Below are 14846 nucleotides of genomic sequence, written 5' to 3'. Positions count from 1 at the left end.
ATAAAGTACAACTAGAAAGGCAATTTCTTATCTCCCGATCAGTAAAATACGTGCATGAAAATGTGCACAAGTCAAATGTATGTAAGCTTCATTATAATTTAAGGCCCTAAGTGGAGACTTCTGTTTTAATGGAGTCAGTAGTAAAGTGTTTCATGTAGGCAATTATCATTTTATAAAATGAATAATAACCATCCACCAACCATGCCAAACCAGGGCTTTCGTAAATCTTGGTATTCAAATACTGGATTTGGTAAAATAAGAAAAAAAGAACTATAGTTGTCAGTTGGCAAACTGAACAAAAGTTCCCTAATACTGTAAGTAAAATGGGGAATGACACTGATAGGAACATGTTCAAAGTTTTAGCCTCCACACTAAAGTTATCAGATTGGTATTTCAAAACAATAGTAGGTACACCAGGGTCAAAAGTTTGAAGTGTGGTAAAAGAATTACAGCAGCTAGCACTTGAGGAGCATGTACCCTGTTCTAAGTACACTGTCCATAAGATCTCAGTTAACTCCTATGACAATCTGATGGTGTTGACACTATCATCTCCATTTTTTAGATGAGCAAATGGTACTACAGAGTGATTAAGTAATTTGCCTACAACTGCAGGCTTGTGAAATGTGGGAAGCAGATTTATTTAGAGTGATATTTCTCTTTCTTGATGCCCACACTCTCTTTGGAGTAAAGTGAAAACTGAAACTAGATACTAAAAATTGCCTTTAAAAACTCAGTGTTAGTATAAAAACAAGCATACTGTTCATTTGGGCCCTAGTCTGTGCTTCAACACTTTATTTGAATCAGCACATAGGAAACGTGCTAGATATTATGTAAAGTATCTAAATAAATATTATTTGCATTATCATATTCTACTGTTTATATTATACTATTATACTATTACATAAACTGACTATATTGCATTGTTTACATGTTATGTTTATAAAATACATGTTTACAGACTTATAGCAAAATAGGGAGGATACAATAGCAACACAAAGAACTGTAATGCAAGCCAGACTGGCTACATACTATGAATGTGAAAACCTGTGATGAGAATTTAGAGGAAGTTTCAATTCCCGGCAGCTAACAGGGATTGGTTAAAGCTTGTGTTTGAGCCAGGTCTGTGAGAGTGGTCCGCGTTTAGACAAGAGATGATGTGGGCCCCTCAGGTTGCAGGGACAATGTGAACAAAAGCACAGTCACGAGTGACCCAGTTATCTGCTGATTGGAACAAAGCCTGCATGTAAAAAGTGGGAGAGGAGATAAAACCGGGAAGCTAAAGTCAGCAGAGAGTAGGAAATGCCTCACTAGGAATACAGATTTTATTCAAGAGGTGACAAGGCTTTGCAGCAGGGAAAGCACATGATCAAAGTTAAGTTTTAGGGACACTAATCTGCCAGTGACTGGAGAGCAGACAGAGAGGCCAAGAGCTGGGGAAGAAAGGTTTAGGGGGCAGCACAGAAGCGGGTCTGAGAATGGAGAGGAGGCCGATAGAGAGGCATTACAGGCGACAGTCTGCAGGAAACAGTTCTACTGTAATGAGGGAAAGGGAAGGGAAGAAGCGAGAAGAGTGGGGAGAGAGAACCCCGTGCCCCAGGGCAAACGGCGGCGTCTCCGGTGGAGATGATGTGGGGGACGCCGAGGAGACCAGAGATGCTGCGTTGAAGACGGACCGGTTTCCAACAGGAACTGACATGTCCGCTCACTGTGTGAGTGATACTGGGGAAGGGCAGCCCTCCTGTAAATACCTGGGACATACCATAGTAAGGTATTATATTCCATTCCAGTGCTATAGTAGTCTCCTTCTGAATTCCTGCACATTTAACAGTCTGGACTGTCCACTGGGTGTTAGGCACATATGACTGTATTTCTCCCCTAATGTCAAGTTTTCAATCAGATCATAAGTGAGTTGAGAGCAGGAATCATCTCAGATATTCTTTGCATCTCCCACAGTAACTAATTCAGAGTAGGAAAATTCAGGAAAGCTTTAGCCGTTAGACTGGGGGATTTTTCGTTCTTTTTTCTTCTGTGTTAAGGATACATCTTTTCTTCGCCTTGTAGAACAGAAGGATCAGTAACATTTCACATGCAGAACACATGGCCACTGTGAATGGAGCCACAGATGCTAAGTCTGCATCAGACTGTGAAAAGGAAAGCTGAATAACGGCCAGGGCTAAGAAACTATTCAGTACCCCACCTTCAATAGCAACAGTTTTACAAACAGGAAGAGGGAGCATAGAAATTTTAGCAAAAAAGTACCCGAACGACAAACCCAGAGCAGGAACTGAGACAGCCAACAGAAGCACATCCAGGCTCATTGCTTTCAGAAACGCCAACCCCATGCTGAAAGTCAGACAAATCCCTATACACATTAAAATAAAACTCAAGGGCCTAATGATCCTCTCCAAGAACTTTGCTTTGTCAGGCAGTCTACGCTTGATGGCTATTCCCACTGACATTGGTGCAAGGATGAAAAGGAGGGTTGACATAATTTTAGAAATAGGGATATGCAGTGTGCCCGATAACCCTAAGATTCTACTGTATATGTACGAATTGGTAGGCATCGTGACCAGGGCCAGAAACGTTGACGTGCAGGTCATCAGAATGGCCAAAGTGACATCTCCTTCTAGAAGCAGAGCAAAGAGGTAGCCCCCACCCCCACCTGGGCATGTGCAGGTGACTATAAACCCAAACGCCTGGGCGTCAGGCAAGGCCAAAATCTGTGTCAGAAGGAATCCGCAAAATGGCATAAGAAGAAACTGTATAACCGCCCCAAGAACTACCGGCAAAGGTCTCTTCCACACTGTTTCAAACACCTGGAACTCAATCTTGCACCCAAACGCACATTTATTTAACAGTATCATTGGCAGAAACAGCATTAGGATGTTTCTGTTGAGGAGGCTTGGTGCCTGGAAAGGACTGCCATGTCTGAGCACTCTGACGCGAACATTTTTGACCTCTTCAATGAGCCTTTGGCGCCTACCTTCCGAATCCCACAGCTGAACGGTCAGATTGGTCTCTCCGTCTCCACCCACCACCAGGTTGATGGTAAAGTTGGTCACATCCGATAAGGTCTTGGTCACCTTCACCACTTGGAGTATTTTATCGTCTTCCAGTTGCACAAGGAGGTAGCTGGAGTTTGGCTGTTTATCTCTGTAAGTTGACCTCACAACGACAGCTTCTTCCGTCTTTGTGAAAAACAGTACTTCAGTCTTTTCTATGTTCGGGAAACTGAGGAAGGATTTCCTGGCTTCTCCAAGAGTCACAGAGGACAAAAGCAGGGCAATAAAAAGTTTTCTAATCATTTTAAAAGTTTAAAAGAAATCACATACGCAAAGCTAGTTAAACTGAAGAACATTCTTTGTACAGGTGTTCCAGCGATGGTCTGAAGTTGTTAGGTAACAGTTGTTTCTGCTGGATCAAAGTTCAGTAGGAGGGGCTGTTGTACTATCCAAACGAGTACAGAGCTGTCTAAGGAGTGACACAACCGGTTTAACCCAGTTATGAAACGCGAGACACAGCATTTAACAGGTTCAGTCATCACCATTGAAACCCAGCTCCTTTCCGCCCCTCCACCTCCTCATTTCTGCCACTAGAAAAACAGCCTCCTATTTACCTGAATTTAACACCTTAGTGTCATCGTCTTTGAGTTCTGTTCCAAAACTTTAAATAGATGTTGAGGAGGCCTAAAGCTGAGTACTATTATTTTATTCATTCAGGTCAAAATCAAATAAAAATTTACTAAACGCATGTGCTGGGGGCCTGGGCTAGGAGCAGGGTACACCACAGTAACCAAGCCAGCTGACTCTTCCCTCCTGAAGCTTAGTCCTGGTGGCTCTTTATCATTACTTAGGAAACTGCGGCGCCCATAAACTGGCCTTGTGGCAACCTTAGGCTAATAAGTTTTCCCACAAGTCTAAATAGTGATCCTATCAGTGAGGCAAAAACTGAAACTGTCTGTGGTGTCTTTAGGTAGAAAAACAATTTCCTGGGTGGTTATTCGATAGCTTGGCAACCTAGAGAGACCATATAGCCGCATCCACAGCCAAAGAAACAGTGGTCAGTGGACCACTGCTGCTGGGCACTTGGTCTCTGACCCAGTGGGGCAACGGAAGGCCACCGGGACTAACCCTGAACTCCTCTTCCTTCCTGGTAACACTGCTCCTAGTTCACAGCTAGGGCAAAGATATTCAATTGACCCAACTTAGGTCATATGCTTGAGAGCTGCCAGAAATAAGGAAAAGTATCAGGCTTTTTGGACTTCAATCCATAGACTCACAAATGCTTTCAATTTCCCAGACAAGAGAAGGGGTTTGTGATGCTAAGAAAAAAAAAAAGACAAAACAACAAAAAACCCTTTATAGTTATCTACTACCGAGCCTATAGGTCTAGTAGTCTCTGATCATCTAACCATTTCAGCAGACCCTTCATGTAATCACGACACTGTGTCTCATCCAACAATGACAGTTATGTATTGAGTATTTTAGATTATAAGACGTTTGTTCTTCAAAAACTGTCCAAGCAGTTTTTATTGGACATTTTTACAAGTTTTTGAAAATTTAATTTATGTAGGTTAATATTTCAAATGCAATACATTATAGTTCTTAAGTTTTATTTCCATGTATCACATTAAGAAAAACAAGATACAGTGTACCAATACTGAAAATAGCAACTGGAACTGTTTCTGTGATATTTCAACTAAATTCTCAGGGAACTTCCCTGGTTTAAAAAGATGAGAAAAACAAACATGAAGGACTTGAAGCCAAAGTTGCCATTACGTTATGAGACCAAATTTCTTATTCACAATTATTGTCTCCCACGTCAGAGGTGCGAAATGTAAACTTTACTTTCCTCGGATTCTTCCATCTGCAGCCTTTTCCCTTTTCCTTAAGAATTATCCAGAATAAAATCTGACAAATCTGGGGAAAAGCAGTAGTTTATCATTCACATGTCTTTACTGGCTGCTTACATGACAACTCATTTCTATCATCATGTATGTTAAATATTTATCTGAGTTTAAAACTTCTTTCAATTTGTGGGCTTTCTACTTTTAGTTCTAGTTGCCTATGGGCAGTGAAAAGATTCTAAAGGGGAAGGTGGGTACAGTCAACCTTAGAATTATATTAAGCAGACACAAAGCCTTAAAAGAAAGCCTAAGAAAGGGGTAGGATTTCAAGAGTTATTTGGCAATGAGACCCTTGAGGGACTTCCTCTCCTGCCCACAATGCATCGGGATGCTCCCTGCATCTGGATCCATAGCGCCTCCAAGAATGCTGGCACCTGTGTCTCTTCCAACTAGTCCACTCAACGATCCGAGATCAGATTTCTGATGACTTAAGTAAGTCCTTCCCTCCAAGCTGCTTTCTCTTTTCTAATCATGACAGGACCTGTTCTTTGGTCTCCTTAAATTAAGCTCAATCTCTGCAGCCTTACTTTCTCGCTTTTCAACCCCCACTGGTATTTTTTCTGGTATAGTTAGCTTTTGTTCAGTTCATGAGACGTGTTTGTCAGCTTACTATGTGCAAGTAATTATGACAGATGCTAAGGCATTAGTTGGTATTAAAACTTTCTGGTATCTGGTAATATGTTTAAGGATTATTTTTACTTCTGGTCTTCTGGTTTCTGATAAAAGAGTTATTAGAGCATAATGGCACTTACTATATATTCATTTGGCACTTGCCATACTGCTTTGTATTCTAGTTCTAATTGAGTATGCATTTCTTCATTGTATCCACCATGGCAGTTAGAATCAAATCCTAGCATTTAGAAGGTACTTGAATAACTTGGTTAACAAATGAATGTATGAGCAGCTGACAGAAACCAGAAGTTATCTCCACTCACTGCATGAAAACAGTATGAAGAAAGAATTAGAGATGAAATAAGCATTCTGAGTTTATTCCCTGAATGAAACATAAAGCCACTACCCCTGTCTACTGCACAGTAGGAAAGGGACAGATAACAAACAGAAGTGACTGCCATCCCTTCTCTGTGGCGGTACTTTGTGGAGTATGGATGGAAGACGTCAGTCGGGAGCATTGATTTTAATGTGTTGGTACAAGGTTGTTACTTTTGGTATGTGTTGTGCTTGGGTATATATAAAGGGCCTTAACTTCAGCTATCCCATCTTCCTTTTTATTGTAATATATCCATACTGACAAAATGATGAAGTCACCGGAGGGGGTTTTTATCAGAGATATGCCCCAAACCGCTTAGGTGGCAACAAGAAAATAATTTCTTCTTCCTAGGCCTGAGATTCCTCAGCTACAAACTTTATAGAGTGAATGAGATGACCTCTAAGTTTCTATGATTCATGTATACACACCAATTTACGCATCATAATGGAGGCAGATACTAAGCCTATACTTCCCCGCCCCATGAGGCTAGGCTTGGTCATGTGTCTTGCTTAAAGCAAAAGGTCATGCATCTTATCTTCTAAGAGCCATTTCTTTCTTCTACTATAAGAATGGCAATGTCCCCCAAAAGGGTCATTGCTTCATCTTAGATTCTGGAGTAAAGATAACGTAGAGCAGAGTCACGGCCCATCAAAGCTGACATTAACCAAATGAGAAATACATCTTTGTTGTTGTAATTACAGCATAAACTAATAAAAGTTAATTAGATACAAGCATTTGTTTAACTGGATGTCAGTTCATGGTTACACTTGAAAACACAAAAATTCAAATTCAACTTAATAGAAGACTAATAATATAAATTATGACATAATGGCATTCAAAAGCAACTTAAAAATATATATATATATACACACACATATAGTATTTGTAGTAAAAGAAATTGACTAACGATGAATTTTCCTCGTGATTTCTGGCTTGAGTCCCGGCATGGCTATTCCAAGTAAGAATCAACATTTTTTAAAAACTGTTCTTCATCACTCAGATATTCCAAGATAATATTTCCACCATTGTACAAAGGACAATCCTCCTTAGCAATCCAGGTTTCCAAAATATGATCCAAGGGTAAGGCCTCTCCTGAGACACTGTGACATAACCTCAATTTCTGTTAAGACAGAAATACGTCATATGCAGTACATAAACATGCTTTATAGAGTATTCTAAAACTCTCAGGGAAAGTTATACCCTGTTGTTACCTTAGCTGTTAGTCTGTTGTTGTCATTTTTAAGGCTAGCTAAAGAAGCTGCGAAGTCTGTGGCCTTTCCAACGCTCCACCCTCGGCAGAAGAACATGGCTTTCCTCTTTTCTTTGCTCCCCTTAGGTAAGAAAACCTGAAAGTAAATTCTTTCCGTCTGTAAAGATAAAAGTTAAAATACAGGTTATATACACAAGGTAGACATCTGGTTTTGTCTGGTGACATCTCTTCCTTGCTTCTCCTGGCCAGAGAAGGATTAGCCTCTAATGACACACCTTTGGGTGGGAAGACAATCATAGAACCCCAGTACCCATCTAAATGCGTGGGCAGAGGACCTAAGTCCCTAGTCTGGATGATCTGTGCAAAAATAGGCATGTGACCCAAATTAAGCTAGTCATTTCCTGGGATTTTGCATTCAAACCCTGGGGGTAGGGAGGGGCAACATTTTTTTCAGAGGTGTTTTTTTTAAAATGTCTTGCTAAATTACATCCAAAGGTTTCTACAGTTATCCCCCACGCCTCTCAGCCACTCCTGAACCGATGTAGACAAGTTTCTTCAAAGGAAAAACAGTGAGTCTAACACACATAAAATCCCATGGACGGAGGAGCCTGGAGGGCTGCAGTCCATGGGGTCGCTAAGAGTCGGACACGACTGAGCGACTTCACTTTCCCTTTTCACTTTCATGCATTGGAGAAGGAAATGGCACCCCACTCCAGTGTTCTTCCCTGGAGAAGCCCAGGGACGGGGGAGCCTGGTGGGCTGCCGTCTCTGGGGTCGCACAGAGTCGGACACGACTGAAGCGACTCAGCAGCAGCAGCAGCGGCAACACACAGGAAGAGAGAAGTCAAGGAAACAGATGGCACCTCTCAGAGCTTGAGTCCCGGAACTCAGCCATCCCGTGAGACCAGATCGATGCAACTTTCCATTATACGAGAGAAGAAATGGCTAGTGAGTTTCAGTCAAGTTTCTGTCTCTTACAACTGAAAAACTCCTGATACATGAACATTTCTGTTCACCTGAAAGACCTCATTACATACTTAGAGACAGCAGGACCTTTGAGAAAAAAAGAAACTTTAAAAATCAGAAAAGTACCACGTCAACAAAAGAGAAAGACTCAGAAATTCAGAGATGGCTCTTCTAGTATTCTATACCCTATATGCTTCCTTTATACTGCATTTTCTTGCAAAATTACAAATGTAAGAAACAAGAATAGAAGCAAGGGTATTTAGCTTCTGAGCTACCCTTCTTTCCTAAAATCACTTTAAAAAAGTGCTGGCTTTATAGACCAATTCCTGCTACAATAAATATTTTAGCATAACTGGAAGGTCTCTCAGTTATAGGGAAAGATCACAATTATTTTAAGAAATACTAGATTCAACACAATTTCCATCTCAGCACTAAGAAATTTAGATTTGTTCAAGACCAGTGGAATGTGTTATTACATATAACAGGAAAAGAAGAAATTATGGGAAATTCAAGCTTTGGGACAACCCTGTAACCTCACAGTTCTTGCTCCAGAAACATGGCAATAAAAGCATACAAATGAAAAGAGAAATTTTAAAAGATATACCCTCACCTAAAAGTAAAAAAATAACTATGTCTGAGTATCCAAAATGAAACAGAAATGCAGAGTGACAGCAGGAGGGCTGAGCCACAGGCCCCAGGGCTCAGAAGAGGCGGGTTAACGGGAAAAAGCAAGGCCACAGGGCAAGGAGCCCCTGCCTCTGGCTGACTGCCTGGAGGCAGTGGCCTGTTTGGGATGGGGCCCCCAGCAGAGGAGGCTGAGGAAGTCACTGCTGCAGGCCCACTTAGGCTGCTGCTCACAAACCCGCCATTCAGGGAGGCACAAGAGCACAGATACAACCTCCTGAGAGGGAACAAAGCCAAAGCCTTCCAGCTCAGTAATGGATCTGCAGTAGGCTGAAAATCTCCGCAGAGCAGAAGCAAAAACTGTCAGTCTCAGACTTGGGTTTGGAACAGAGGGCGTGGGCAGGTGGGCCTGTGGAAGAAAAGGCGACACTGGGGGAGAGGTGAGCGAGACAGTTAGCAGAGACACAGAAAGAAACTCCTCCTCAACACGAACACGCAGAAGCTAGAAGCTGAAACTTCGGAACACAGCAGAGCTCAGCTTATTATGGGTAGGAGAAACTAAACTTGAAAAAGACATTTTAAAGAGTTACTTAGGATATCTGTGGGTCCTCAGTCACTCAGTTGTGTCTCTTTGTGACCCCAAGGACTGTAGCCTGCTGGGCTCCTCTGTCCATGGGATTTTCCAGGCAATATTGGAGTGGGTTGTTATTTCTTCCTCCAGGGAACCTTCCTGACCCAGAGATCGAACTGGCATTTCTTGTGTCCCCTGAATTGGCAAACAGATTCTGTCACCACTGAGCTACCTTGGGAAGCCCCTATTTAGGATGAACAATGAGAAAAATTAAAGAATAATGTTCATAAAAACAGAACAAACAGTTATAAAACCAAAACAGGCAGAAATGAAAAGCTATGAAGAACCAATTAGAAATTTAAAAAAAAACTTAAAAATACAGTTTCTGAAATAAGAAACTTAAACAATAAATTTCTATAATAGTCGATAAAAAGGTTTAATTAATTGAAAGATGGATGTGAGGCAGTCATCTAGAAGGCAACACAAACAGACATTTATAGAAATTATAAATCCCCAAAACATGTCCAGTAAGAATTTCAGAAAAGAAGAGAAGGAAGCCCCGTTCAGAAAGAAAACAACAATAGTTTTCTAAGGGTAAGGGATCAACAGCTAAAATGTCCTTCAAGGGTCAAGCTGTGTAACTGAAACAAATCATACCTAGAAACCTTGCACTGAAACTGTCAGAGACAAAAATCTTAAGTTACAAAAAAAAGGTACAGATCACCCACAGAGCAACACGGGCAAGATCTGCAGCACATACTCTTCCTAAACAATAGAAAAGAGGCCAATGGACAGTCTGTCAGAAGAGGCGAGAGAGGCAAACAGACAATCCAGCCCAAGTGAGGGGCAGGTTCAGACAAAAGACGACTGAGTTCACCACAGTGACCCTTGATGAATGAACTACTAAAGAATGTGCTTGAGCCAAAATAAAAGTGAGCCTTAAGGAAAAAGAAACTCGAAAAATATATTGGCAAATTTAAATACAACTGACTTAAAAACAATCATGTGTAAACAAACTCAATGAGATGGGAGATACTCAACTGCAGAAAACATGTCGAACTCTTTGCTTAGTCCAGAGGATACAATCTCAAGTCACTTTAGATTCTGAGAGAAGAATTGGTATTTAATCATATATGTTAAAAATTTTTAATATAAGCACATGCCTCTTATTACCATTATTACAAAACATTATACTGGAGATTATATATAATATAGTACAAGAAAATGAACTAATTATTGAAAGGTGAAAACTAAAGCTGTTTGTCAATGGGATGTAACTGTATACCTAGGAAATCAAAGGCAAAAACAAAACAACTTCTAAAATAAATAAAAGAATTTGATGATTTGATGCTGTGATTGAATACAATGAATATACGGAAATTAAGACCTTTTTTCCTCCTATGTGAACAGTAAGTACTGGAAACAGGTACAGGGAAATATTCTGTTCACTGAAGAAAGAAAATCTGTAAGATAGAGATGTTTATATGTGTGCGTGCTCAGTGGCTTCGGTCGTGTCTCACTCCCTGTGACCCTATGGACGGCAGCCCACCAGGCTCCTCGCCCATGCAAGTCTCCGGGCAAGAATACTGGGGAGGGTTGCCCCTCCTCCAGGAGGTATTCCAAACTCACACTTGCTGCACTGCTGGCGGATTCCACAAGGAATAAGACTTAGATGAAGAAAAACAGATAAAATGTTACAGAAGGCAATAAAATATCTAAATAAAAGAGAAGACATAAAGTTTGTAGACAGGAAGATAATGTTATAAAAATGTCATTTCTCTCAAAATTTATATAGATCATGTAAAGCAAAATTAGAGAAACCCTCAGGAATGATCCTCAGTCAGGACCCGTTAATAGATGCTGCTGGGAAATTGAGTTTACTTTACCTAACTTTGCAGAAATCACTTGATAATACGAAGGAGGTCTTGTATCAATTACTTACATCTGGTGGGTATGGAGGGAGCCAGAATCCCCAGCATAAAGAGGATGAAGCCAACAGGGTAAGAGATCCTCCTGAGAAGGCAATCAGGCTTCTGTAGGCACTGTTATTCACAGCCTACATCCTTGTGGGAAACAGTGACAGATAAAAGAAACTACATTCTAAGATCAAGCTGTGTTCTTTTTTGCTTTTCATAATGATTTCTCTCCGTTTCTCCAATTTGGCTTTTAAAGAGCCTCCATCCTTCAGCAGCATCTTCTGGAGTCTGTCACTGACAACCTTGTCCCATTATGACAACCACAGAGATCCCAAGATGGATTAAAAAAAAAAGTGTATATAATAATCGTAAGGTTCATATGGATGAATAAACCAAAAGAAAAAAAAAGAACTGCTAAGACAAAATATGGGAAAATATGGATGGGACTTACATGGTCATATGTTAGAACATTCTATAAAGTTATTACATGAAGTCAACTTGGTATTAACATACAAGTAAAAAACAGATAAGGGATTAGAATAGGAAATCCAAAAACAAACCTAGTAAAAAGTAAATCTTGAATTTAACATGAAGGTGATATTTGGTATTTCAATTTAATAGGACAAAAATGATTTATTTAATAATTAGTGGGCAAAACTAGCTAAACAACTGGAAGAAAATATCCTTAGCTCATATAATATGTTAAAATAAAATTCCAGACCAATTAAAGACAGGTGAAAAAAAATTAAAACCCTAAAAAAACCAAATGAGATATGAAAGAAAAGACAGGCCCTAGAAAAATTTAGAACAATGATATGTCAATAAGGTATACAGATTTTGAAAAAAAAGTTTCTAAAGCAGACTGATTACAGGTAAAGGATCAATATCTATTCTGTTCCAAGAATTTCCAAAGTTGACCAAGCAAAATAAAAGTGAAATAAAAATAACAATGTAAAAGAAAAATGATTACAGGATACACACAGGCAATTCAGGGAAGAGCCTTCATACACGGCCAATGAACATGATGAAAAGACACTTAAACTGAACAACACTTTGGCTACTGAACGCAAGGACCCAAAGAGCCGACTTATTGGAAAAGACCTTGATGCTGGGAAAGATAGAGGGCAGGAGGAGAAGGGGGCGACAGAGGATGAGATGGCTGGATGGCCTCACCGACTCTGGGAGACAGTGAAGGACAGGGAAGCCTGGAGTGCAGCAGTCCATATGGTCACGAAGAGTCGGACTCGATTTAGCAACTGAACAACAACAAACTCAACAACGGTCAAGGAAACCCAACATAAAACAATTAGAAGATATCTTTTCACAGCCCTTAGACTGGAATACATTTAAAAAGATTGTCTAAGCAGTTACTGGACACCACGGGAGGGGAGAGGCATGCTCTTGTGTGACCACAGGAGGCAGTGTACTAAACAGGGCAGACGGCAGGTTCTGACCAGGTGAGTGATCTTAACACTTCAGATTACTCATCTGTGAGATGAGGATAATGACATATCCCGGGATAGTCGTGAGTATAAAGGTAGGTAAAAAACCCAGAGCCACAAGACAATGCTTGGCATGATACAATCAGTCAATAAAAGTTCACTATCCTAATTACTGATGGTAGAAATGTAAACTGTTGTAACTTCTTTGTAAAGCAGCTTGACAACATCTATAAGGATTTAAAATAGACAGACCCTTGAACTTGGCAAACATACTCCAGGGAGTCCATCTCACAGACACAGGAAATCAAAAATAGGAAACCAGTCACCAAAAAGGGAGACAAAGTGAATGTTCATTCACAGGAAAAAGGCAACGAAACTCAGGATACCTTGGATTATCCATCTTTCGAAGAAAATGATTTAGAACCATACTAGTTCCCTTGGAGGAACTGCTGTTAGAAACTTACAGAGGAATATACAGAGCTGAAAGAATACATTATCTCTCTGAAACCTGCTTCGTTTTTATTTATGGGCTTTCTCACTCTCTGAAAACTGCAGCCTACATGAAATGACCGTCTCATCCTCCTGGCACAGGAGCTCTGTGTGTGCAGGGACTTTACCAATCGACTGCCGTTTCCCCAGGGCCCGATCTACAGCAGGTCTTCAAACAAGTGGTGACTAGATGAATATGATGCCCTTTTTATGAAATGATGACCCTAAAGCACTCTTTATAGCTTTGCATACATAGACCAGTAGACACTTTGCTTTATGTAAAATATAGACACATATATTAATATATACAGGGGTGTGGACATATAGAAATAACTTACATCAGTACATACATACATGTATACGCACACACAAACCTTAATGAGGCAGGGGGCAAGTTCTATCTGCAGACCTGCATGCTCTGTGGTGAAGCGCCAGTGTGCTGAGAGCCTGCTCTCTGAGCCAGTCCGCCTGGCTTCAGTTGGCAGTTCTCCACTTACTAGCTGTGTTACTACCAAGTTACTTAACATTTTTGTGCCTCAATTATCTCATCTATTAGGCAGAGATAATAGTATATATTTCAAAGCTGTTGTGAGGATTAAATGTGTTAGAAGAGGGCCTGGAACAAAGTAAGTGCCACAGAAATTTCTGCTACTACGTTTTAAGTCATAAAAGAACTGCACAGTAATGGGAATAATAGTACTGGACGCTCTAGAGCAGGCCTCTCAGTTACGTCACTGCTGACGCCGTGTGCTGGACAGTGCTTTCCTGTGGGCGCTGTCCCATGCAGAGAGCACCCCTGGCCTCTGCCTACTGTGCCAGTAGCATCCCCGTGCCCAGGGGCGACAACCAAAATTGTCTGCAGACACTGTCAGGCCTCCCCGAGGGGCACAACCACCCTCACTTGACAACCACTGCTTTAGTGGGATGAACGTGGACGCAGGAGGGTGTGTTTGGCTTTTTCCCTTATATAGCTTTTTTAAGTTACCCTTGTTAAAAGTATGTAGTATTTCTATAACTTAAAAATAAGGAAGGCTTCAAAAAAGAAACATTAAAAAAATTATTAAAAGAAGTTTAGAATCAATGGTTTCTAGACCAGCAGAATAAAAGAGAATATAGAAAATTCAATCAATACAAAAGATGACTGGAAGGAAATAAATAACAATAGCAAAAGGATGATCAGCAAAAAAACATAAGATAGAAGAAATATATTTAAATGCTTGTGATCCCTAATAAATATAAATGGGTTCAACTCACCTACAAAAGAGAGATATTATCAGATTGGATTAAAAAAACAAAGTCCAGCTATATAGAGCTTACAAGAAACACTCTAAAAATAAAACAACACAGAAAAGTTGAATACAAAGGAATACACACATAGTAGTAACTATTCACCAAAAGAAACGTAGCAAAACATCATCATAATTCAAAATAGATTTAAGGCAAAAAATTCATACTGAAGACATAATGATGAAAAACCAAATGTATCTGAAAATATAGAACTCAGCAAAACTATTAGAATTACACGGAAAAAAACTGACAAAACCACAGCTACAGTGAGAGATTTTATTTAATAACGTCTGTTTCAGAACCCGACAGATCAAGCTGACCAGAAGTTAGTAGGCACACACACACACACACCCATACACGCACACCCACACACCCCCCCCCACACACACACCCCCCACACACCCCCCCCCACACACACACCCCCCACACACACACCCACACCCCCCC

The 14846-nt window shown here is 40.5% G+C and overlaps 2 protein-coding genes across 2 annotated transcripts in view; both read right to left on the bottom strand.

Annotated features, from left to right (window-relative positions):
- Positions 1-763: 763 nt before the first annotated feature.
- On the bottom strand, positions 764-4662 carry SLC10A5 (solute carrier family 10 member 5). The gene has a single exon (XM_040261156.1). The coding sequence runs from the start codon at positions 3303-3305 to the stop codon at positions 1995-1997; it is 1311 nt and encodes a 436-aa protein (XP_040117090.1). The 5' UTR covers positions 3306-4662; the 3' UTR covers positions 764-1994.
- Positions 4663-5011: 349 nt separating this feature from the next.
- ZFAND1 (zinc finger AN1-type containing 1) overlaps positions 5012-14846 on the bottom strand; it is a 24130-nt gene continuing 14295 nt past the window's right edge. Inside the window, exons 7-8 of the mRNA XM_040261157.1 lie at positions 7106-7261; positions 5012-7014 (exon numbers count right to left, since the gene is read on the bottom strand). Of these exons, the coding sequence (XP_040117091.1) occupies positions 6844-7014; positions 7106-7261 (327 nt within the window). The 3' untranslated portion in view covers positions 5012-6843. The remainder of the gene's footprint in view (positions 7015-7105; positions 7262-14846) is intronic.

Source organism: Oryx dammah, unplaced genomic scaffold (assembly GCF_014754425.2).
Source record: "Oryx dammah isolate SB20612 unplaced genomic scaffold, SCBI_Odam_1.1 HiC_scaffold_19, whole genome shotgun sequence".
In the NCBI taxonomy this organism is placed as follows: Eukaryota; Metazoa; Chordata; class Mammalia; order Artiodactyla; family Bovidae; genus Oryx; species Oryx dammah.
This window is presented reverse-complemented; position numbering and strand designations above follow the sequence as displayed.

Coding starts and splice junctions, on each gene's coding strand:
- SLC10A5 (XM_040261156.1), bottom strand. CDS start 3,305: ATGATTAGAAAACTTTTTATTGCCCTGCTTTTGTCCTCTGTGACTCTT.